Here is a 25,265-nt window from a genome sequence, read left to right on the forward strand (position 1 = left end):
TCTCATTATTAGTTGTACCTTTGCCAAAGGCTCTGATTTTTACTTTACTTTGGTGAGCGTTCTTGATTTATCATTAAAAGTTATGTTTGAAATTTCTGTATTCCCTCACCGTTTTATTGGGACTCATCTCACACATTTAAAGCACTTGTACTCGAAATGCACGTCTGAGACTAGAATAAACGAGGGTTACACACGTGTGTGGTTATCTCAATTTTTATAGGAGTTTTGAAAGCTGCCATGAAGTGCACTTGGCTATTTTCATAACTCTGGGCATAACTGGGCAAGTGCAGGGGCCCAGAGCTGCTGGGGGGGGCACATAAGGCTGTACATAATGGTCCAAGGGGGTGAAGGGGGCTGATAGATATATATATATATATATATATATATAGATGGTTTGGGATGATAAACTAGGGAATATTTTAGGGAACAGGAGACTGCCAAGTGTGTTCACTGCAAACGGGCCTACTAAGGCTCTGTCGCCCAGTGGTCTACTGAAACCTTGAGCCGACCCTGCTCATATGCACATGGAGAGCCGTGTTCATGTTTGGGTGTCTATTCAGTGGCAATTTTGTGGGCCTCTGCTATTTTGAACCTTTGCATTGATATAGGAAGGTCTGCAGCCTAGATTGACATTCTCGGGTTGACCTTTGTACAGGTCACTGTTGGAGCAAATTATAGAAGCAAAGGAAAGTAAAGTGCATTTATAGGGTCCCCATGCAGTAACATCAGCCATACTGGCGAAAAACAACTCGGAATTTGAGGTAGATTTCCATCTATTAATTTGTATTAATCCAATTTTACATCTTATAGTATCCAGTCTTCCTTAATCTATTCTTTACCTCCTAGGACACAGGCAATGTTAATGTTGATAATGTAATTAAGACTACCTAATCATTGTGAACCGGTGGAACATTTTTATTCTTCATTAGATAAGTAATCTCCCACAGGGAAGATTTAACACTAGATACGTTATCTCTTGTTAAGTACAGTAAGTAATTGGTATAGTGCACGCTAAGCATACTGAAATGCAGCGAGATCCAGCATGGAAATATCTTGTGATTGCATTTACATCTGACATAGCCAGATTTGTAATCTCAGCGAATCGCTGACAATTTATCATTCTTAGCCCTTGCCCTAGAACAATTATGCTTTTGTTGAGGAAGTAAAAATTTAAAAAGCAGGGAACTGGAAGCGGAGATGTACTGTTTAATAATGCCTTTAATTAACTCTAAATAAATTATTGAACGTAGCGTCACATTCACACAACCCGTATGCAAAAAGTCAGTGCGTTGTGATAGTGAGAACAATATGCACTACACATTGTGGGTGCGGTGCCAAATGTGACTCTACAAGACACCCAGAGGTCATATGGTAAATGAGCATCATCACAAACTGATTCCGCTATAAGAAAGAGCCACTTAGTAGGAAATAACACTAGACTGGAAAGAAATGAGAAAAACCGAGCTCTATAAGAAGTAGGTCAGAGTGCCTGTTTATCTCCTCCACACAGTATGTGTACCTTTTTATGTCATTTTCAGGCTTAGAGCATATCCAAAACTAAATGTTATTATGCTTATGGATGTTAGGAGTGGCTAACGGTTGTCAAAATATTTCAGTGTATCACAGCTACATGTCTGCTCCTTGGTAACATGGCAAGTGTGCTCAGTAAGAAAAGCTTGTGATTATCTTATTACCTTTATTTTTGGGTTCGGCATCTCTAACCTTTGCTTTGCAACTCTTTTGGAACTTAAAGGGGTATTCTCATCTGGAGACTCACATTCAGTTTCATTAATCTGCCAAATATAAACATTTCTTCAATTGGATGTTATTAAAAAAAAATGTTCCTGTGTGAAGATAATTTCTCATAAATGTAGTAATTTGGTCCCTTCAGAAACGAGATAGCTTCCTCGGTTAAGCCACCTCTACTGGTGGTGATTGCTGAATCCCGGTGGTCCGGCGGGGCTCAATAGGGCATGTCTGGCCACCGCTGCCAGAGTGTGACGTGGTCGTATCCGAGGAAGCTATCTGGTTTCTAAGGGAGCATATCACTACATTTATAGAAAATTATCTTTACACAGGAACATTTTTTTTATTAACATCCAATTGAAGAAATATTTACATATGGTAAATGAATTTAATTAAATGTAAATGCCCTGATGAGAATACCCCTTTAACGGAGAGTCCAAGAAAAAGCATTATCCACTTCATTATTTTGTGTTCTGCAATGTGTAAAGGAACAAGGGGCGTGATCAGCCAAATGGGGCATTTTTATACCTTCTTTGAATTATAACCATTTATGCCATTTATAGTACAGTTTTTCCTTGGGGCGGGGGGGACCAGTGTACTGTGCTTGAGGCCCCAGAAATGCCCATTGCCTGTCAGGATCGGTGGAGGACTGTCAGAATTGGAGGTGTTGGACCCTCTGAACCACCATGAGCAATGACGTAAACCGACACCTGGCAGCAGAGACCAAGTGGCACCCAGTATTCACTAGCGCCCGCCGCAAAGTGGGTTGGACTTGCTGCGGTGGGATACCAACAGGTCGCTCCACAGGTGCAACTTTCTTGCAGTACTGGCCAAGGCGAGGTACAGAAATGGCAGGCAAAATCAGAGTCCTAGTCGGGTAAGAAGTCAGGACAGCAGACACAGAATCGGAGTCGGGGACGTGGCAGAAGGTCAAGACAGACGGCAGAGAATCGAGGTCAGGAAATGAACCAGAGGTCACAATGGATAGATCATAATAGTCTCAATATGGCGCTTTCTCTCAGGCAACAGGGCACAAAGATCCGGCATGGGTCACAGGAAGAGGCAGGTTATATATCAGGGCAGTGTTCAGCTGCTGCCAATTAGCGGGCTAGCCCTTTAAATTTCACAGAGCGCACATCGCTGGAGCACTTACAGGTGAGTACCGTTGCAGCTGCCGCGCTAAGGTACTGCCATATTGGGGCACATGGGTGTGCTTGCAACCCGAGATGTGGGTCGTAGGAGCACCCGTGACATTCCTGAGCATTGTTTGTACATCCTGTGGTCCCCCATTCCTAAGATGTTCTGTTTTCACATCCCAATCTGTTTTCACAACCTGTCATAAAATTTTCATAAAGCTTACTTCATTAAGACCGGTTCCCACAGAAGTCTTCAGGAGAGTCATGGAGTAACATATTTTCTCTTTAACAACTTCTTTCTCAACCCACTCATTCCCCTTGACTAAAAATTTATTTTTGGAGAGTCACACACAACCAAAGACTCCCTCGACTGCCTCAACTCCCTTATTCCCGCCTCCCCCAGGAAGGGTCTCCTGGAAAGGTGCAAGCAACTTTTTTAAAAGTGATTTTCCTAGATCTATACCTAGAGCTATATATTTCTATATAAGAAAAAGCAATGGGCATAGTACGATGACTTCTGTGGGAACATGTCATAGGTTTAATGTGAAAATTTGATGACAGGTTGTATTTAAAAAAAACAACCATCTTACTAAAATTAAATCCCAGACCACAGAAATCTATCAGTAAATACATTTTTATACCTTGCGAACAAAGATAAACTTATCCAGCTAAAAATAAGCTACTTTTAATTCAGAAGTTATAGCTAATACCTAATATGAGGCAACTAATGTTGTTATTGTGGTTATGTGGAGAGAAAAACAATAGTTACTTTTCTGATACTTCTTCAGTCTGATTTTTTTTTTCATTACAAATTTAAATTCTAACATTGTTATCTCCACATTTCTCAATTGAAAAAGAAACTGTGATACTCACTTCACCAGCTCTTCCCCCGAACAATATACAGCAGACGAACTATGCATAATGTTATTCAAGAGCATCTTTAGCTTTGTAATTGAGCATAGAATATGAGCTAGGAAAGGTGAATACTGTATGAGAGAAAGAGAATAAACCCTCTTTCATTTCTATGATTTTCTGAATCAGGACATAATAAATAGCATGACATTTTGTGCTTACAGGCAGGGCCGGTTTTAGACGGAGTGGGGCCCTGGGCAAAACTAAAAGTGGGACCCCAAAATAAAACTATTTGGGGAATTTTTTGTTTTTTATTCTCAAAGTCAGCTATGATATTTTTGCTTTTTCTACTTAATATGTTTCTCAGCACCAAAATAGAGAAAACAATACAATTTTTGCACAATACATAAACTTACAATAAAATTGTCTTAATTGAAAATTAGTGGTGATATACAAGATGGTTTGGGAGGTAACAGGGTGGCTTTCTCAAAGAGTCAATGGGGGTCATTTATCTTTATTTTTTTCTTCCGTTTTTTTTAAACTTTTCTTGGCGCATTGCAATTTTTTATCCTTTTTGGAGGCTTTTTGAAATGTTTACTGAAGTCCAGCGGATATTAGTTTATCGCCAGTAAGACACATTTATCTTCTATTACAGATGTGCTAAATGTCACAAGTGACATTTATCTTTTCAAATTGTCTAAAGTATGCAACATTATTTGGCACAAAAAACTCCAGACAAAACCTTACTTAAGGAAAACTTAGAGAATGAAAAGAAGTGACATGAGGCATGTGTGCGACATTTTGGAGACATTTGTAACAAATGTCACAAAAAGAGATCTGGAAAAAAAACTATTTAACCCAAGGAAAAAGTGAGATTGATATATGTGTTGGCCTGATTAGTACACCAAACAAGGCATGAATATGTTAGTCTGAGGATGAACAAGTCAAATCCAAACAACAGCAGCAATAGGAAAGAAACAATATCATAAAGGTCCACAGATTAAGTAAAAGAAAACCTTCACAGCGCTACCAAAATGACACAATGGGGCAGATTTATCAAGCTGTCTAAAAGTCAGAATATTTCTAGTTGCTCATGGCAACCAATCACAGCTCCCCTTTAAAATATTCATGAGCAATGGTAAAATCAAAGCTGAGCTGTGATTGTTTGCCATGGGCAACTAGAAATATTCTGACTTTCAAACAGCTTGATTAATCTGCCCCAATGGGTAAAATACAGGCAAAATACTGAGTACACGTATAGGGAGAGTGCACCTCCCCGACACACAGCTTGACTGTTCAAATATTGTATTGTCTTCTCTCTTTCGGTGCAGTGTATTTCTTGATGCGAGGATATACCTGTAGCATATTGCCTCTCTAATAATACAATACGTAAAATGACACTGAATAAAATGCACAAACAGAATGCTAATGTTTTTAACATATGTAGCATTCATTAACTTATGCCACACAGAGCTCACAATAGATCATTACTATTGCCATGGTATGCAGTGCTTTTTTTTTATTTTGGAGGAGCGTTATAAAGATTTTTCACAATATACATTGTTACATGTTACACTTGCACTTATCCTATTACAAGCCTACTTCTCATTAGAACAGAGACTGATTCCTACCACTCTGAGTTCACTTTTGTAGGCCTGGCCCAGGAGTAATGTTTCTCTATGATAGGATACATCTGAATGTGCATGCAGTGTATTAAGACCGGCATTTTGCATGACCGTCATTGTCTGGAGATCATGCACTGTGCCGCGATTCACTAAGATCGTGCACCTGATATCCTGCATGTGTTGCTTCCCCGCTCAGGTCCGACGGAGTTCACCTTCTACTTCCTGGTGCATGTAAGTGCATTGTCTTGTGACACAATTTGAAAGTTAAATCCTGCGCTCAGTCAGAATCAGTCACGTCCCCCCATTTCTGTAGCATGAAAGCCAGCGCAGCTGCGCCACAATTCGATTGTGTGCGACATAATCCCCTGTTAAATACCTGTCACAGCCGTGCAAATTCCAAAAACGTCAGAAAGTCCGACGAAAGTGCGTCTGGGGACCCCTAGTATATAAGCCCCACAGTGTAAGAATATATGAGATAATACCATAGTACAAAATGGTAACCACATTGTCATACAACCTAAAAGGATTTCTTCTGATCGAAAACAGACTCTTCAATTGATAGTGGTGTAAATGGTGTAAGATTATATTAAATATAATAGGGCCAGAATCATCACGTGGCTCAAAATCTATAACAAGATGATGGGAGCAGGGGGCAGACAGAACGAGCAGCAGCCATTTCGATGCATATATATTTTTATTTTACTATGGAAGTACTGTCTCATTTTTTACTTGTTTTGTGTGCAATTTGGATACATTTATTATACAACTGAATGAGGGTAATTCCCTTAGCTCACCTGTTTTCTTTTAAATTTGACTAGATCTTGAAGTTAGCCTAAACTGCATCCTATTACACACAAATTGTGCCTTCCTATTGTTAGAACTAAGTACTGAGTGTTAAAGGCTCTGTCCTGTTGTTAGTGTCCATTTTTCTTTAGCCCTTACAAAACTCCTATTGAGTAATACACTCACCGGCCATTTTATTAGGTACACCATGCTAGTAACAGGTTGGACCCCCTTTTGCCTTCAGAACTGCCTCAATTCTTCATGGCATAGATTCAACAAGGTGCTGGAAGCATTCCTCAGAGATTTTGGTCCATATTGACCTGATGGCATCACACAGTTGCCGCAGATTTGTCGGCTGCACATCCATGATGCGAATCTCCCGTTCCACCACATCCCAAAGATGCTCTATTGGATTGAGATCTGGTGACTGTGGAGGCCATTTGAGTACAGGGAACTCATTGTCATGTTCAAGAAACCAGTCTGAGATGATTCCAGCTTTATGACATGGCGCATTATCCTGCTGAAAGTAGCCATCAGATGTTGGGTACAGTATGGTCATAAAGGGATGGACATGGTCAGCAACAATACTCAGGTAGGCTGTGGTGTTGCAATGATGCTCAATTGGTACCAAGGGGCCCAAAGAGTGCCAAGAAAATATTCCCCACACCATGACATCACCACCACCAGCCTGAACCGTTGATACAAAGCAGGATGGATCCATGCTTTCATGTTGTTGACGCTAAATTCTGACCCTTCCATCCGAATGTCGCAGCAGAAATCGAGACTCATCAGACCAGGCAACGTTTTTCCAATCTTCTACTGTCCAATTTTGATGAGCTTGTGCAAATTGTAGCCTCAGTTTCCTGTTCTAAGCTGAAAGGAGTGGCACCCGGTGTGGTCTTCTGCTACTGTAGCCCATCTGCCTCAAAGTTCAACTTACTGTGCATTCAGAGATACTCTTCTGCCTACCTTGGTTGTAACGGGTGGCGATCAGCTCGAACCAGTCTGCCCATTCTCCTCTGACCTCTGGCATCAACAAGGTATTTCCACCCACAGAACTGCCGCTCACTGGATGTTTTTTCTTTTTCGGACCATTCTCTGTAAACCCTAGAGATGGTTGTGCGTGAAAATCCCAGTAGCTCAGCAGTTTCTGAAATACTCAGACCAGCCCTTCTGGCACCAACAACCATGCCACGTTCAAAGGCACTCAAATCACCTTTCTTCCCCATACTAATGCTCGGTTTGAACTGCAGGAGATTGTCTTGACCATGTCTACATGCCTAAATGCACTGAGTTGCCACCATATGATTGGCTGATTAGAAATTAAGTGTTAACGAGCAGTTGGACAGGTGTACCTAATAAAGTGGCCGGTGAGTGTATATATAATGGGCAAAGTTCCTCTGTGGAGCAGCACCGTGCATAAGGAAAAAACTGGTGCAAAAAATCTTCTGAACGGGTTCAGACACAACCCACTGTAGTAGCACAATTAGCGATGAAGCAGCACTCCGTATAGTGAAAAAAATACTGGCTTTATTCCACAATGGAAACTGCAACGTTTCACCTTATCAATAAATGCTTGAAAATGCCTTTATTGATAAGGTGAAACGTTGCAGTTTTCATGGTGGAATAAAGCCATTTTTATTTTCACTATACGGAGTGCTGCTTCATCGCTAATTGTGCTATATATATATGTATATTGCCTGGATTAGGGTTGAGATTCACTTTAATGTTTCTGCCCATACTTTAGAAACTAGACCACACAATACATATCTTACAGAACATTAGACCTCAGCTTATCAGAGATGCCGTTTCATAGCATTTTTGCTATCTTTGTATCTACGGTATATAAGCAATTACTTGTAGCACGAGGGATTCACTGATGGTAACATTGTGGATGAGGCAGACTCTAGGCACCACCAGGCATTTTGAGCACCTGGCACCGCAAGTCTTCCAAATGAAATTCTTGTTATTCAGATTAGCAAAAAATGTAGCTGACTGTGTGAACATGAATGTGTTCTCCTGCTTTGAAAAGGACCATAGGGGTTTTCACATTTAAATAACAGAATTACAGGAGTCGCTTTAATAATGTTCAAAGGGAATCAGTTTAGCCACGGGTCTGCACCTGTGCTTAGATCGCTTGTGTGTAGTCTTATATTTATGTCGTCCAAAAAGAAAGGAATAAAGCAGCACTCCAATATAATGTCACGTTTATTCCATCCAAGTGTTATACAAAAGTGCAACCTTTCACTCTTTCCACGTTCTATTGGAGTGCTGCTTTATACCTTTCTTTTTGGACTACCTCAATACAAGACTTGGTCCGCCTTGTTTGGAGAAGCAACCACCTCCATTTTCTGGCATGTGCTGCTCCTTAACCATTTATCAATTTTGTTTTGTCTTATATTTATGGACACCGGTGGCGCACAGAATGTATACGCTTATATAAAGATCAGCACAACAAGGCAAGTATTAGCACAGGTGCACCTATAGGGGGTTGTTGTGGCACCTGGGTCCCGATATCTGAAGGGACCAAAATGCCACATATTTGTTATAAATGGCACAAAGCCCTCAGTAATATATTTATATACGACTTTGATTGTTACACGTTGCAAACATGACTTTTCTTTTACCTCTAGTCGCATATTAACTATATTCCTATTTTAGCAATATATTGGTGCAAATGGACAAACATCTATTGGATGGTACTAATACAGGAGTCATGTCTGTGCCAACTCCAATGGTATTTGGTTAACCAAATAGAAGACATCCCACTGCAATAGAATAGATTGGAGATAACTTGGAACTAGGCCATGTATCCACATAAAGCTTTCAGAGACTAAGTTTCCAAACTACAACTAAAACCCACTTATTTATTGTACAGTTTCAACATGGCAAATAAAGCAGTAACTTATTCCTCCCTGCTCTGAGAGATATTTGTATTATTATTGTAGCTTCCCTCCAGGGTCTCCTGAACAAGGCAAATCCAATTATATTTTAGAAAGTCCAATTATAAAACATTTTATATAAAATGGAAAATATTTTTGTGTTGCTGGACAACCCCTTTAAAACTGACTTGGCGGATAATACTTGAGAATTTTCTCTATCCATATGGCAATGCAAATGCATTAGCAGGATAATAATCTAACTGATCAGCATAATCACCATTATAATCAACAGCAGGCCACCTTGGGCACACCATTAACTAACACAGCATGAGATTTACAAGGACCGGCATGACATCCAGAGACTACCTCAAGAAGCTGTAACTTGTAGATGGTGACATTGCAGTCCAGACTGTTGTGATACATATTTTACATTTTGGCTTTCATTAAAGTAAAATTAGTTTTTCAACATTTACACCAAAATAGTGGTTTTTGAACTTAATACCTACAGTGCTCATTCAGTTTGCATTACTAGTGTTGCATGTTGACTATGTATCGTCCATTTAAAATGTAAAACTATACATCTTATTGCTGTGGAGCAGTTACCACTAAAGACACAGATCTGATTCAAATAAACATTGAACAAGCTTCTTGAAATGTGTTTGGCCTTCAAAGATTCCTTATAGGCATGGATAGACCATTTGAGACTAGTTAAGAAGGTGTAGATTGCTTTGTATTGTCACATTGAATAGCAAATAAACTACACTTTCTATTTGTTGCCTTATTTTATAGCAAATTTTGTCACATTTTTGGCACAATTTAAGCCACACCTCTGTTTGCAAGGCGACACGTCCTTTGTCTAAAAAATGTCTAAAACGCTTCATTAATGTTATGCAAGGTGTTTTAGACTCTAGACTTAGACTAGACGTTAGACTTAGACTTTTTGGCGCAAGTTACAATAGTTTTTTTGTTAAAGAACAGGTGTACTGAAACAGATGATGCATTGTGTCCTATTAGAAGGTACCATATCATAGAGTTAGAGGAGCTGAGCCACTTCATATTTATTTTTGTGAGAAAAAGGTAAGGTCCGGCAGATATTTTGTCCATCTTAGGCCTCACACACACAACCCTATTGGCGGTCGTGATCTTGCTGCACAAATTATGGCCAGATCACGGCCACCATAGAGGTCTATTACACCCAGTCAAAATGCAGTGAGCACATGGTGTCTCGCTGCACCTTGACCGCGCCAGTACTCACCTCCCCACTTCTCCACCTGGAGCTCCGGCTCCAGTAAAGCATATGGTCTTGTGCACTAGACCTTACATACATGAATGGCTTGCCATCAACAAAGGATTAATCTCCACGATCCAATCTCCACAACCAACCTGCCTTGTGTGTACGTGCAGGAGGGACCGATATCGGCTTCTGACCTGCTGCTGTGTGGACTGTGTCTTCCATTAAAGAAACTGTGAGTTTTGCAAAGATTCCTGTTGTCAAGTGTGATCCCTGGACTGCCGCTCACACCACTGGCCTCCCCTTCACCATCTGCCAGAGATCCATCACACTGAGAGCGCCCCAGGGAAATCCTTTATCTACATTGCAGCCTCCACCTCTGTCACGATCTGAGTTAGTGGATCCTCTGTACCACCGCAAGTAACGGTGCAAGCTGACACCTGGGAGTGGAGTTTAAGTGGCACCTGGTTTTCACCAGAGTCTGCCGCAAAGAGGGATGGACTTGCTGCGACAGGGTACCACCAGGTTGCTCCACAGGTGCAACTTTCCCCTCAGTGGTGGCCAAGGTGTGGTACAAAGTTGTGAGGCTGAATCGTGGTCAGGGACAGGCAGGAGTTCGAGACAGGCAGCACGGGATCAACATCAAAAAACAAAGTAGGAGGTCAGGACATGCCGCACAGACTCAAATTCAGGAACGGAACCGGGATCACAATGGGAAATCAACAGACAGGCTCTAGGCAATGAAACAAGCTTTCTCTGAGGCATATAGCACAAAGATCCGGCGAGGAATGCTGGGAGATGCTGGCTTTTATAGAATGCCTGGAAATGGCCAGCACCAATAAACGGTGCGCTGGCCCTTTAAATATTCGAGCATGCAGGGGGCTGCAAGTAGCGGAGCAGGAACAGCCTCTTTTTTTCAACTCCCTGCTGGCTCTGACGGGGTGGATGAGGCCTATTGCTGTGGATTAAGGCTGCAAGGACTCTGGTCCCTGGCAATGCAGCTGCCCCCACAGTATAGTCAAGCCCCGATGGGGTAACTTTGTACATGCCTCGTTAGTATTACAGCATATAATCAGTGCTGTGTGATATAACAAGTCATGCACCTGTTTTGCATTATATGACCATGGACAGATTTCTATCCACAGGAAATAGACAATGAAGCTTCATATAGAATGACAGCAAGCAGAGATCTAGAAAACAGTGAAGAATTGATACAGAAAGTAGTTTTGAAAATCGTAAAACGTTTCATTATACAAACAAAGTTCACATCACAATTTTTCCCCCTGAATTGTAAGGATATTTTGAGAAGATGTATCTGAAATGTGAACTTAGTCTAACATTTATTTTCTGAAACTGAACCCCAATAGTCTAACATCCAAACATCCGCCAGTCTCCAGGTGAGATGTAGAGAAGTGGTTTAAGAAATAAGAAAAGTAAAAAAGTTGTGTAGATCGAGGGTCTTTCTAGATTATTTTATAAATTTCTTCTGTCACTGACTGAAATTTCCCAGTTGTCTGCAAATTTCATCTCATCAATTTGTTATCATTCCCAGCTGTTCTTAAGTATTATGTATGGATTTTCTCGGCTTGCAGTTTTATTTCTGTTTATCTATTTCTTATTTTTTCTCTTTACCTCCTGGGTATTACTTGTCTCTGAGATACTATGCATCAGCAAAGTAGTTTATACTCCTCAGGGTCTATTTAGAAGCAATAGACAAATGGGATCCTATCTTACAGACAGGGTGTGCAGAAATAACAGGTCATTTTCCAGTGCAATATTGGTGGCAAATGACTCATTAAAGTCGCGGCTTATTACAGCAGTGTAATGAATCAGCCTTTCCATCAGACCTTTTGTGCTTTCAGTTCACATATTAACATGGATTTTTATAATAATGGGTGCAGAGTGGCTCGTCTTCTTCACATCATCAAAAGAGAACAATTCTGCGGTCTCTAAAATCTCATAAAGCGAAATGGCTTTGGACATCTGCTGTCTTTTAGCGCTTACATGGACTATATATTTGTAGTTTCACTTAAATGATGTTCCTCCTTCTTCAAATATAACAGAACTGAATCTCTGATTTTACTTTTGGAGACATTTGCTCCCCTGAATCCTATATGTTCTCAGACAAAATATAATGGGTGAGTTTATAAAAGGAGGTTTTCTATCTTGTATCCTTTGGGACTACAAGATAGCCAATTTTCTTATGCTTTGTTTCAAAGGTTACTTTCAGGAGTGATTTGGAACAGGCAAAATTTTTGAGGGGTGGCCTTACGTTACTCTAGGTGGGTACTGTCAACACCAGTAAGCATAGACTGGGAATAAAACTCAAAACAGGGTTTTTTGGTACTTAATTTTACAGCAACCAATTTTTTTCTTTTGTCTCTCGTTTTTACACTTGGAAATTCTTCATCTTGTTGGTTTTCCCCTAAAATGCCCATGGATCAATCATTGTAGAGCACACACCACTCACGTGACCTCAGAGACCTCTGTAGCTCCTTAAATGGATTACCCCTCTAAGAGGCCATAAACAGCTTGCTATCTTAATGGAAATGCAAACATTAAAATGGACAGTGACTTCTATTAATACCGATTTACACATCCTTACATTAGTTCTAAATTTGGTTACTGAATAGTGTTGGGCATATACCGGCAGTACGGATAGAATATCTTTTTTTAGGTTTGTACTTAGGTTGAATTTGTATGTAAGTCGGAACTGGTATATTTAACAATTGTAACACCAGACAAAACATTTTTTTTGTTCCAGTGACAATTGGATTCTCCAAATTTTGTGCTACCATGGTGGCAAGGATTATCAATAAAACGTTATTACAGACTCCTTACAGCTGATCATTGCAGCCTAGGACTACGGTAGAGCATCCAGAGAGCTACCCAGAGGTCACAGTAGGCAGAGAGGTTCTTGTGTAACAAGGTGTAGCCTGTAAGTTGGGTGTCCGTTACTCAGGGACTGCCCATATACACATAAGGCCCAGTTCACACCACCATTAGTGATGTCTGTCACTAAATTCTGTCTTTTTTTTTAAATCAGATACTTTTTATTAACCACCAACTCCTTTTCCATCTTCATAACAGAAAGGTTCATACAAAAAACAGACACTACAGTGCGTACCAAAAATGCAACATTAGGCTCCTGTTAAGAGTGCAACCCTCATTTAGAGCGAACAAGTCAAAAAACTAAAAACTTACATAAAATAAGTCATAGGGAACATATGGTAAATGGAAGGGCTTTTGTTCAGTTTGTTCAGTTTTTGGTGTGTGTTCTTCTTCCGTAAGGGAATTGAGCAACGGAAACCACTTACTAACTACTTCACCTTTTAATAAAACTTATTTGCATTTAACTTTTTGTTTTGTTTTATATATTTTTTCTGGAGTTACCTGTTACCGTGAAAATGCAATCCAGAATGGGCAGAATGTTATAGAGCAGAAGTAGTTACCCGTATTACCCTTAATTTTACAACAAAAACCTGGTAAAACCTGGTAAACCTATATTTGTTTTACTTTAGTATAAGCAGAGTTGGGTTTTCAGCACATTTTTTTGTGCTGAAAAACTAGGCTTATACTCACGTATATATGGTAAGTAGATGAATAAATAGTTTTGTGAAAAAAGATTAAAGCAGACCTGTCACCAGAATTTAACAACTCACACCACTAATACCTGCTGGTAAAGGATTACAAGTCCTCCCCATATCACTTTATATTATCCGCCATTGAGGCACTGTACCTTAATTACTGCCGTTTTTCTAAAATGCAGCAGACCGGCCAAGTTATGATGGGTGGGTAAACATAGATAAAGGCAGAAATAGTTTGGGGAACGTTTTTACTGATGGGAGGAGGCAGATTTAAGCCGGGACACCTGCGTTGCACTTTTCAACAAAAGCACAGTAGGGGTTGAGTAAGGTTTATTATGCCTGTCCTTGATGACAGGTTGTCTTTAAGGAGATATCGAGTAGATATCATTGTCTGTATGACTGTGCCTACATAGATAGGCCCCTTTCACATGGACATTGTGAAAACGTATATATATGTATAGGTCCCCATAGATGTATATGACGCCTGGCACAGTACGGTAAGAACACACGTGTGCCATCGTACCATGCATGGGACAAAGATAGAGCGTGCTCTATCTTTTCCAGTGTTAACGGCCAGGGACCATTCCTTGATATGGAGAGGAGAGGGGTGTGCAGCACTGTCGGGGGACGAGCTTAGGTCCATGTGAAAGAGGCCATAAATGTCAGTCACTGAGGAAACACAGCTCTCAGCATTATCACTGTATTCAACTCTATTGACTGTCCTTCCAGATCCAGGATGGTTGGGAGGTACGTCCTTTCACAGCAGCTATCATTGTGAGAAGGGCTATTACACTGTCCACAGCTGTTAAAGATAGTAAAGTCTATAGTTGATCATGTGATGCTCTGCTGAGGAATCATGGAATAGGTAACAGCATAGAGATGGAGAAAATCTATCATTGATAATGGTGTCTTATCAGAGCAAACAGGAGGCTGCTGGAAAATATGTCTCTCTCACAATCTGCACATCTTAGATGTACCTGGCAATCAGGTGAGAGCTACAGGGTGCTAGAATTTTATATATTTTTTATTGTTCTGCCTGTTTAGAGCGCCTTGGAAACTTACGTTTGAAGGACCAGAGTCACAAAATGTTTGCCCCTGATATGTCAAATTATCCTAGTAATCTCCTTTTCTTAATTCCTGTAAATGTCCCTGCGGTTTCACTTTAAATTATCGTCTAAACTTGAAAATGTTTTCAATTCATGTTTGTCCTTGAACATAAACCAGTTGTGGACTGGAATAAGTAATGCGGATCACACTGTGCATTAACCGGGACACAGTTATTATCTAAAACCATTACAATTTGTAATAACAAAGAAATAAAACAGACGGTTGGATCATTGCCGATGCTCATGGTAATGATTACTCTGCGGTGTTATGCAAGTTCATTATTTAGAGCGCTCCTTATAATATCTTACACCTTTCAAACCCAATAATCCTACTCACAAGATAAAACCATGAGGCTGTCAGCTTCCCAGCTAATTAATTGTGCCAGGGGCATATCGACATAAAAGTCTGGAAATTTGCACGCTATACTTTGTTGTGTATTTTACTAGCTTTGTTTTTATGTTTTGCCCATTCTGCTGTCCCAAGGTACTTAGTTATTTATTCTGCATAAATAAATCTTTTATTGACACATCTAAAGATTCATGATTGCTCATAGTTCATGGGAGTGCCGCCAGCAGACCAGCCAAAATCATCCTCCAATTTTTCATGTTACGTCCATCTGTGATCTGGGCCGGATAAGACTACAGCCTTATCCTAATGTTATAGTCAAAAGAAAGAAACATGGCAGTCAAAAATATTTCTATGATGCTGGCTGCAACTATCTTAAAATGTAATTGTAAGGTTAATGACAAAAAATTGTTTTAGCACGGCCAGAGTAAACCTTTCTATCATACTGCTCGCTTTTTCCTAGCCATAGATACAGTCTGGTATATCTATCATCATTTCTTATTAAATCATATTCAACTATTTCTGAAGTGGGTGGGACTTCCTGGTTGTGACATCAGCTAATCAGCAAAGGGCACTGAGGCCAGAGCACTCAGGGCATTCATATGAATCAGGACAGCACGCTATTCCCTGATACACAGTGTCGATACCGAGCTCTTGCAGTGCCATCTAGACTTCTTCCCAACAACGATCTGTGTTTGACAAAGGCCTGTAATAGGCCAAAACGTCGCCATTAACCATTAATCTAAGCCTACATCTTGTACATGTGTTTGGTCCTTAGAAGCAGACTTGAGTGCTAATCAGATCCCATGGACTGAACATAGTGCATTGGATGGGAGTCTTTGCATCATACTTTAATATGGTACTGAGCAGCCGCGCAGACACTGTAGGAGTTAAAACAATGTTGCTGCTGTTCAGCCAGTAGCTAATGAGCTAGAAGGGATCTGGGGGCTTAGTAGAGCCCCTCTATGCTCTGTATTCACAGGCTGTTATACTGTGTCTCCCCTCCTTCCTCATCACTTCCCCCTCTGCTGTCTGCTGTAATTTTACACAGTGGGAGGGAAAGTGCTCCTGCTGTTGTTTGATCAGATCTGATATTGAGAACCTACTCTTTGGGCATTTCAAACATTTTAGCCTGGAAAACCCTTTATTATAGAAAAAGAAACTCATTTTATATCCATGTAAAACTAGCACTACAGAAATAAGAATTTTGGGGAGGAAACCTCTTTTAAAGGTATTTTAAAACTTGACCTTTATTTCATATATATACAGTATCAAAAAACAATAGTGCAGATGAAACTTAATTACAAACGGACCTCTGGATGTTGGTAATTTACTGTACTTTAGCCCTAGACTACAATGATCAGCTGTAACAGTTATCACAGGTGTCTGCCATTAAGCTTTATTGTTAATCCTGGTTCTTATGACAATCCAACATTTTTAAAATCCAATTGTCACAGAGACCAAAAGAGACTCCAGCTCCCTGACAGTACGGAACCTCCGATGCAGTAGAGCCGGCGCACACACACTGCCCACAACTGGTCGGTTACTGATGTTACCGGAGGTAATAGTCAATGATGAATGGACTGCAATGATCAGCTGTGAGTTGTCTGTAATGAAGCTTTATTGATAATCCTTGGTCCAATTACAGTAAAATAATTTGAAACTCCAATTGTCACTGGGGTAAAAAAAAAAATTGTCTGAAGCTACAGTTATAAAATATACATTTTCGACTTGCATACAAATTCAACTTGAGAACAAACCTACAGAACCTATCTTCTACATAACCTGGGGACTGCCTGTAAATAAATATATATATATATATATTAAAGGTTACGTTTTAGAATGCTCCCATCATTTCAAAACTAGTACTAGGCCCAATTTGGTCTAATGACATCCTCTTTTTTTCCTTTGAATTCCAATGTTATACTTTACTCTTCTGCCCAACATCTAACAAAGTATAGTATATTGGATTTGTCTGATGCATCAATCAGAGTTAAACTATGTGATAATTATTGCGGCCCCCCACTCTAATGGTACATACTATGCTCTGCCTCTGAGAAAAATGTGACTTTCAGTGTCTGTTGTCCAGCTTTCTAGTCATTTGGATAATGCAGTCCCAAATACACGGAGTTATCATTGTCCTATAAATATACTTGCCTAAATTGTGGCGCTCCATTGCGGCTCAAGGTCTACACATAGGCTGCATTGTCTGCATTGGCGGCTTTATTTCCAAAACTTGTAAAATCCGCAGTAGTAATATGGAACAATAGAACCATGTTCAACAACAACTATTTTCTATCCATTTTTCAAGGTAATCATTTGTGATTGCCGACGGCAGAGAATGTTCTGTTTTCGCGTATGATCCTCCTAATATTTAGACTTGGCAGAGTGATCAGTGTTTACACAGCGATTAACAAACGCAGGTGAAAATGGTGAAGATTGGCAGAATAAATGAGTTGGGTCATGCTGCCATTAACAGCATGACTTTTATACCTGGTATTTCTTCATTGCTTTGCTGAGATGTAAAAATAGCACCTCGAAAAAAAGCAACATAATTAACACTTCCAGTTTCTCACAGGGGCTGCCCTCTTTGGGATTTGAAGGTTAGATTGATTATGCAAATGTTAAATGTAATTATTGTAGGAAGTACTTTGGGATACGGGTGAGTAGTAACTGATCGTGCTGGTACAAGTTGTTTTAATGGTTATATTATGATTATCATGGTTTGAATTCCCACCAATTGTATGGAGCACCTCCTCACCTCCTCCCAGAGAACACTAAGTAGAACCACTTGATAACATATTGAATGACCCCACTTCTACTTCTAAGGCCATTATGGTCAACTTTTTCGTGTCTCACTGAACTGCGACCAAGCCAGCCGGCCACAACTCTTGATATAGTACAGGTCCTATTCCTGCCCGTTTTACCGCAGCTCCCTGGCTCTCTATGGATAAAGAAGGAGGAGTGAGGAGCACTTCATCTCCACCCGTCCCGTGTCATGTGCATGGAGCCTAACTAACTTTGTGTTGGTAGCAGCGGTTGTAGTTGGTATTAGAAAACATTATATTCTAGGATTGTGGCTGCACTAATAATAATAAATCCTTTATTTATATAGCGCAAATCAGTGCCTGTCCCTATGGGGCTCACAATCTAATCAACCTACCAGTATGTTTTGGAGTGTGGGAGGAAACGCAGGACCCAGAAGAAACCCACGCAGACATAGAGAGAACATACAAACTCTTTGCAGATGTTGACCCGGATAGGACTTGAACCCAGGACCCCAGCGCTGCAAGGCTGTAGTGCTAACAACTCCGCCACCATGTTGTCTCTCTTCAAATTGCAGTGTTCTCTACTGTCTGCATTACAACTGCTCCCCAACTCCTCCCCACTGCTGTAATATCTAAACAGAAGCATGCTAATGCACTTGCTTGAAGCAAAAGGGAGGTTGTATTGTGAGATTGTCAAAGGAGTTCTCAAGTCCAGCTACAGCCCTGAAATATATGTGCATTGTTCACTGTACTACTGCTAATTAAAACATACTCAAAGATTTGCTTACACAACACTGTAGGCCTGATACTTTACACTGTCTCCCTTTTGTCTCTCGATTGCAATACATAGCTTGTTGATATCTACAAATATGATTAGGTTGCAACGTATGTTCCTCTGTAGTGGTTTGGTCTCCTAAGTGGTCACTAGAGCCCCAGGAATAGCCCCAGGCATATCTCTAGTTAATGTACAGCGTTAGAAGTTGCCTGTAGGATAATGATGAAAAAATGATTCTTACCATTAATGTGAAGACGCAGCAGGACAAACAGTCGTATAACCTGCACTTCAGTCTCCTGTTAGGCTCCATACAATGACAAATAATACGATTATAGAAGAGTGTAATCTTCCATGATTAAAAAAAGGCTCACTAGAGATGTTCATTGTATTGGACTCTTTTGTTTGCCCAAAACTTAATTCTTTCTTCTTTCTTCGCGCCGTATAATTGCTTTTCTTTATTCTGAAATATTGCTGGTGATGTACCTTGTTCCAGAAAGAATATAAACAATGACGCCTGATTAATAGGAAAATAAGAGGAAATCCAAGGTTGAACTATAAAAGCAAAAACAAGAAACTGTTGACTGGATTCTATTTAGGGAGGGGGGCAATGCTTAAAAATCAAAGGAACTTCTCATAAAAACATAAAAACTGTTTATGTAAATATAGTTCCCTTCAATCTGAATTTTTTTCTCTGATTATTTTACAATTGGGGCAATTTTTGGTTGGAAAGATCCCAAAGAACAGCAATGCATAAGGGATGGCAGAAAGCTGTTACATTGCAGCTGTTACACTGGATTAGACCCTTTACCCTCCAAAAAAGCCTTTATTTACAAGTACAGTGATGTTTAACTGATATCTTTGGGAATTTAATATGCAAATACATTTTCTAGTGTGGGAAAAGGAAAACTTTACCTCAGTGCTACCCTAAAAGGCAACTCCCAATATATCAAAGCATGACTTACCAAGAAGCCTAGTGACATGATGTAGGATAAAAGCCAGACCAGTTTTTCTATACCAGAAGGAACAGACTCCTAACTGTGGACAGTGCTATTTCAATGTTTTTGTATATCATCAGCACAGTGTAGGGAACTTGTTTGGCTAAATGAAAGGTTGGAGGAGCAGTTCGGGGAAGACTCCTTAAAAGAAATCTACCATCCAAATCAAGCATGATAAACCAAGGACCTTTACTCACAGATCCAGGTTGTGACTGTTGGTGTTATCCATGGCCTCTTTCCTTCTTTTTTTTTTATAATTTCTTTTATTAATGACAGACAACAAATTAGGTTACAAGAACGAGAATCTCACCAGATGACGACTGGAGAATTCAAAGTCTCCGAACTGTACATCCACAAGAAACACAATTAACAGGAGACAGTAAATTTTAATATATCTTTGTGTGAACCAATTAAATAAATAAATGCCCAATCCGCTCGTCTGTCTTTTGAGATTTTGAACATGAAGTTTAAGCAACAAGCCCGATTGGCACAAAGGGGCATACCTAGGGCTCAGAGAGGTATTGGCCTCTTTCCTTCTAAAATAAATTTTTTAAATTATGCTGGGGGTATTACCAGAGTCTCTCTAGCTTTACAGGCTGTGCATCTGCAGCACGGAAGGGCTCTGGTAACACCCCCAGGAACCCTTCAGACTCATCAGCATAATTTTGGATAACTTGATTTTAGAAGTAGGGAGGCCATAGCTAACAAATATAAGAGAATTACCACAGTTGCCATGCCAGGAGCTATGAGTTAGTGCCCCTGGTTTATCCTGATTGATGGTAGATTTCCCGTATGGAGATTTTGCCTCTGAAGGTGTAAAGAGACTTGGAGGCCATGCATGCTCAGGAGGGGATTCTGGGAAGGGACTATTTTAATACATTTTCCAGAATGGGACAAAGAAAATTTACTTCACTGCTACCTTAAAACTTATGGTTCATGTGAAGGGACGGTCGGACGGTTGCTCGGAAGAACATTTCCTCTTGTCATTTTTGCATAAGTTCCTCAAAACAAGTCTGTAAAATGGCTTAAATGATTTAAATAAAGAAATGTCTGGACTTTCCTTTTGTTTTTTTTTCAAAAATGGTCACCGCCAAGAATCCATAAAAACACTAACTTTGTTTATATAATTAACTTGTATGTATGTATATATGTATGTATGTATGTATGTATGTATGCCTTGTCAAAATGAAATCCTTCATACTTCTGATCCTTAAAACGTGTTTCTTACACGATCCGTCTTTATCTTCCCAGAAACTTAACTTGTGAACAGAATACTGAAGATTATTGCTTGGAAGTACAACCTTGCATGTCTGCTGATCAACAAGCTGATCAGAAACTGATCCCAGACTTGGTAAAGAGGGTAAGTAGCATCTAATTTCAGATACAAGTCATTGATACAAATTCCTGGGCTGTCTATGGCCTGTCCAGCTGGAGCTTTTATTTTTCTTACACATCGAGACCTTTCTCTTGAAGGTTCAGTCTTTGAAGGTAATGATGGGGCAAAAATCTTAAAAATGCTAGACTTCCACTTCTGATGGATATGTGAGCTAATCCATACCTACAGAACATTTCACTTGAAGATTCATCTTTTTGATGAGATAAGCCTCTCCCGGGACTGTGACGAACACATAAGCATGTTTTTTAATACAGTATATTACAAAGTTAACTATTATTTTCTGCACTGTTAAAGTGAACCTGTCATTAGGAAAATGCATTTGCCAGCATTATGAATACTGCCACCCCTTTATAAAACTTAATTTCACATTACCTGGCTGGTGGGCAGCTGCTGCCTGTACCCCTGCGTCTCAGACTCCTATTCTCTACACTCATCCAGCTCACTCCCTACTTCCTGTCATGTGCATTGAGCAGACAGGAGAGGGAGGGGAATAGTGTGGAGAAGAGGAAGAATGTTATGAGGAGATTGAGACACAGGCACACAGGCTGCTTCAGATGCCTCATCCTGGGACTCACTACATGCTGCTGGCAGGGAGCCAGGTAATGTGAAATAAAGTAGTGGCAGTATTCACAATTCTGACAAAAGCATTTTTAAAATCTTCATAGCATAGGCTGTTCGAACCTGTCACCAGCTAAGAATGACATTCTTGGTGACAGGCTCTCTTTAAGTTATAAAAAAAATTAAAAAGTGGAGTGGCCTCAGAAAAGGGGAATGGCTTTATTAAAGGGCCCTAATTTAAGGACATTTTTAAGCAAGTTTCTGGCATAAATTAGACCAACTATTAGATGGTGCAGAGTGTGACTAGACAGTCTTCAGACATTTATCATCCAGCATCAGGGATCAATCTGGTGCTGCATAAGACTTTCTAGTCCAACTCTTACTAGTTTTTTTAACTTCTTAACTTGAAGACAGAGATATATTTGAATAAAATTCTAAGCCTTTTAAGTCTTTCATTATTACTTAAAGGGATTTTCTGCAACTTGCAAGTAATGGTCTGTCCTTAGAAGAGTTCACTCCTTGGGCATCAGTGAGGGTCAGATACACAAACGCAGTGGGCTGATATTAGAGTGTACAGAGACAGTAGCAGATGTCTTTTTGAACATTTCATTGGTTATTAATTTTACTGGGTAAATCTTTTCTTTGCTCTTGTCCAAGCCTATCAGCAATCTTTGATTCATTCTTGTACTTGATCCCTGGAGAGAAAGCCATAATAAGTCTCCCCTATTAACTCAATTTCTAAAGAACATAGTTCATATTTTCTGTGTAATTACGTTTGGCGGTCTGCAATGCAGTGCTTGATTTTGACAAGTGTTTTGATCTCCTAAGCTAGCTAGTTCAAGGCTAAATAGTTACTTCTTCAGCAAATATGGAAAATCAGTTTTACATAAAAGAACCATGATGGACAATAGCATATCTTGTTCTCGTTTGGCTTTTTGTTCCCTTAAAGCCTGCTTAGTATAATTCAGTGCATGCCTATTTTACAATGATTGCGGTAATCATGTTTCTCAGTCCCAGGAAAAAAATATATTTCAAAGATCTTTCTTGAGTTATTCAGAAGTCCAATTATGCTTTTTTTTGTAAGATGGAGTCATTCAAAGGCATGACTCAAACCGTGAGGTAAAAAATTTTGTATGAAATGCGCGGGCATGTTTGACCTTCTCGCTTTGGTTTGTGAACAAATTAATAACAAAACGGCAAAGCTTTATTTTGTGGTAACCTTCACATTTTGGCTACTCTGTGAGCATGAGGCGCGTTAAACGCACAAACACTTTGGTAAGCCGTCTCTTGCTGCTAAATTGCCTGGATTTTATATTATTCTCTTGGATTCGGTTAGATTTTGGGAAGTATAATTTAGCTTTAAATAGAAAATCTACTTAGAAAAAAAAAGTGTTTTCGATAAAGCAAGTCAAATCTTCATGGTACTGTAGGCTGTGAGAAGATGTCGTCTTCCATAATGAAGTGTAAAAATGGTAATGATAGTCTTAATTTACAGTGGAGATGTTTGTTTCATCCATCTATCCTACAGGGATTATTACGTATACCAGTCTTTAAGTGCCTTCTCACATTCGCAGGTAGGAAAAATACAAATTGATCTTGTACTAATCAGAACAGATTGCAGGTTAGACGGAAGGGCCAACGTTTCAGAGTTTCAGAACACATGGTGATTATGTGCTTTCTTGTTATGACTCAAACTTGTGAGATAAATGTAAATTTAGTAACGGTAAAAAAACATATTTCTACTTTTATATTCTGTTGAAATTCTACCCTGAATAATTTCTATTAACTGAATGTGTTAGATTTCCTTACAGATGTCTCTATGCTTTACTAAGCTCAAATTAGGATGAGGATCCAATATTTTAGGAGAACAATTTAATGCAAAACTATGACATGCTTAAAAAAGACTGTAAGACCTAAAAAGGCTTTAATTTAAAAAACCTACCATTGGGTGGGAGCATATAAAGACATTACTTTGTACAGCATACACATGTATCACAATACCATAGTACTGCAAAGCAGTATTTTCTTTAAATGTTCATCATGTCATGACACCCACATCTGAACAAAAAGAAAAGTAAAAGACACATCAATACGTGATCCTCCTAATATATTTAACAATCGCTTAAAGGAAATCAATCACTAAAAAAAAAAACAAATAAAAGGCTACAAATACTCGCCTCCGCTCCTCTTCATCTTCATCCTGGAGCTGTCTGTCACTAGTCTTGACATGCTGGAATCACCTAGAAAACAAACTTATAATTAGCAGCACGGAGTGCAGGGACAAGATGTCCAGCACTCCAGGTTGCTAATTATGCATGATTTCACCATCTCCCTCTCCCATGCGGTGACGTGAGATGACGTTACACAAAAGACGTGAATTCACGCCTCTCCCGTGACGCCACCTCGCTCTCCCATAATCCCTGCATGGGACAGGTAGGTGCAGGAGCGTGCATAATTAGCATCTTATCCCTGCACTCTCTGCTACTAATTATAAGTTTGTTTGCTAGATGATCCTGGCATGTCAAGACTAGCGACAGACAGAGCCGAGATCAAAGTGAAGAGGAAAAGAGGTTAGTATTTGTAGACTTTTTTGTTTTTTCAGTGGTTGATTTCCATTAAAAGGCACTTACTACTTAAATTACTTCCTTTTGCGTGGTTAAAGGCACGGCAATTGCAAACACATTGCAAAAATATTTTCTTCATACTGCCTACTACTGCTTATATAGAAGAGTTTTGTGTGTGAGTGGATTGATGTTAAAGAGATGTGTGTGAGAGAATGGATGGATGTAGCAGAACTGTGTGTTTAAGTGACTAGCTGTAGCAGAGCTGTGTATGTGAGTGAATGGTGGGATGTAGTAGAGTGTGTTTGGATGGAGTTAGTAGAGCTATGTTGGAGTGGATGGAAGAGAGCTGTGTGTGTAAGTGAATGGATGTATTTAGTAGAGCTGTGTATGTGAGTGAATGGATGTAGCATAGCTGTGTGTTTGAGTGAATGAGTTGATGTAGCAGAGCTGTTTTTGTGAATGACTGGATGTAGCAAAGTTTTATATGTGGGCAACTGAATTGATGTAGCAGAGATGTGTGTGAGTGAATGGATGTTTCTGGGTGTGTGTAAGGGAACAGATAGATGTGGTAGAGTTGTGTGTGTTGTCGAATGGATATGTATTGTGCTGATATGTGTGCCTGACCACTAGGGAATTTTTAATTGATGTCATTTATAATTTTCACTTTTTTTGAAGACTAAACCTAAGAAGCGTCTTATATATTTTGAAAAATATGGTGCTTATTTGAAAAAGATTTTCTTTACAAAAACTGCAGAAATAGTTCTTAGCTATAAAGTTATTAATAATAAGGCAGGGCAAGCATAAGCTGAATATCATTCCCTCTGAAGTAGGAGATGCCACTTAAAGCTCCAATATTGCACAAACATTTATACTTTGAACATTTAGCCTATCATGAATTACCTCGGGCTCCGATTA

The 25,265-nt window shown here is 39.6% G+C and overlaps 2 protein-coding genes across 3 annotated transcripts in view; both read left to right on the forward strand.

Moving 5' to 3' along the window:
* The window catches only part of LOC140133460 (uncharacterized), a 374,671-nt gene that overhangs the window by 128,261 nt on the left and 221,145 nt on the right, over positions 1 to 25,265 (forward strand). The window lies entirely within an intron of this gene.
* The window catches only part of RFTN1 (raftlin, lipid raft linker 1), a 258,871-nt gene that overhangs the window by 111,775 nt on the left and 121,831 nt on the right, over positions 1 to 25,265 (forward strand). The window contains exon 4 of the mRNA XM_072153674.1: positions 21,084 to 21,192. Coding sequence (XP_072009775.1) covers positions 21,084 to 21,192 — 109 coding nt within the window. The remainder of the gene's footprint in view (positions 1 to 21,083; positions 21,193 to 25,265) is intronic.

The sequence above is a fragment of the Engystomops pustulosus genome, chromosome 5 (genome assembly GCF_040894005.1).
Source record: "Engystomops pustulosus chromosome 5, aEngPut4.maternal, whole genome shotgun sequence".
NCBI classification, from domain to species: domain Eukaryota; kingdom Metazoa; phylum Chordata; class Amphibia; order Anura; family Leptodactylidae; genus Engystomops; species Engystomops pustulosus.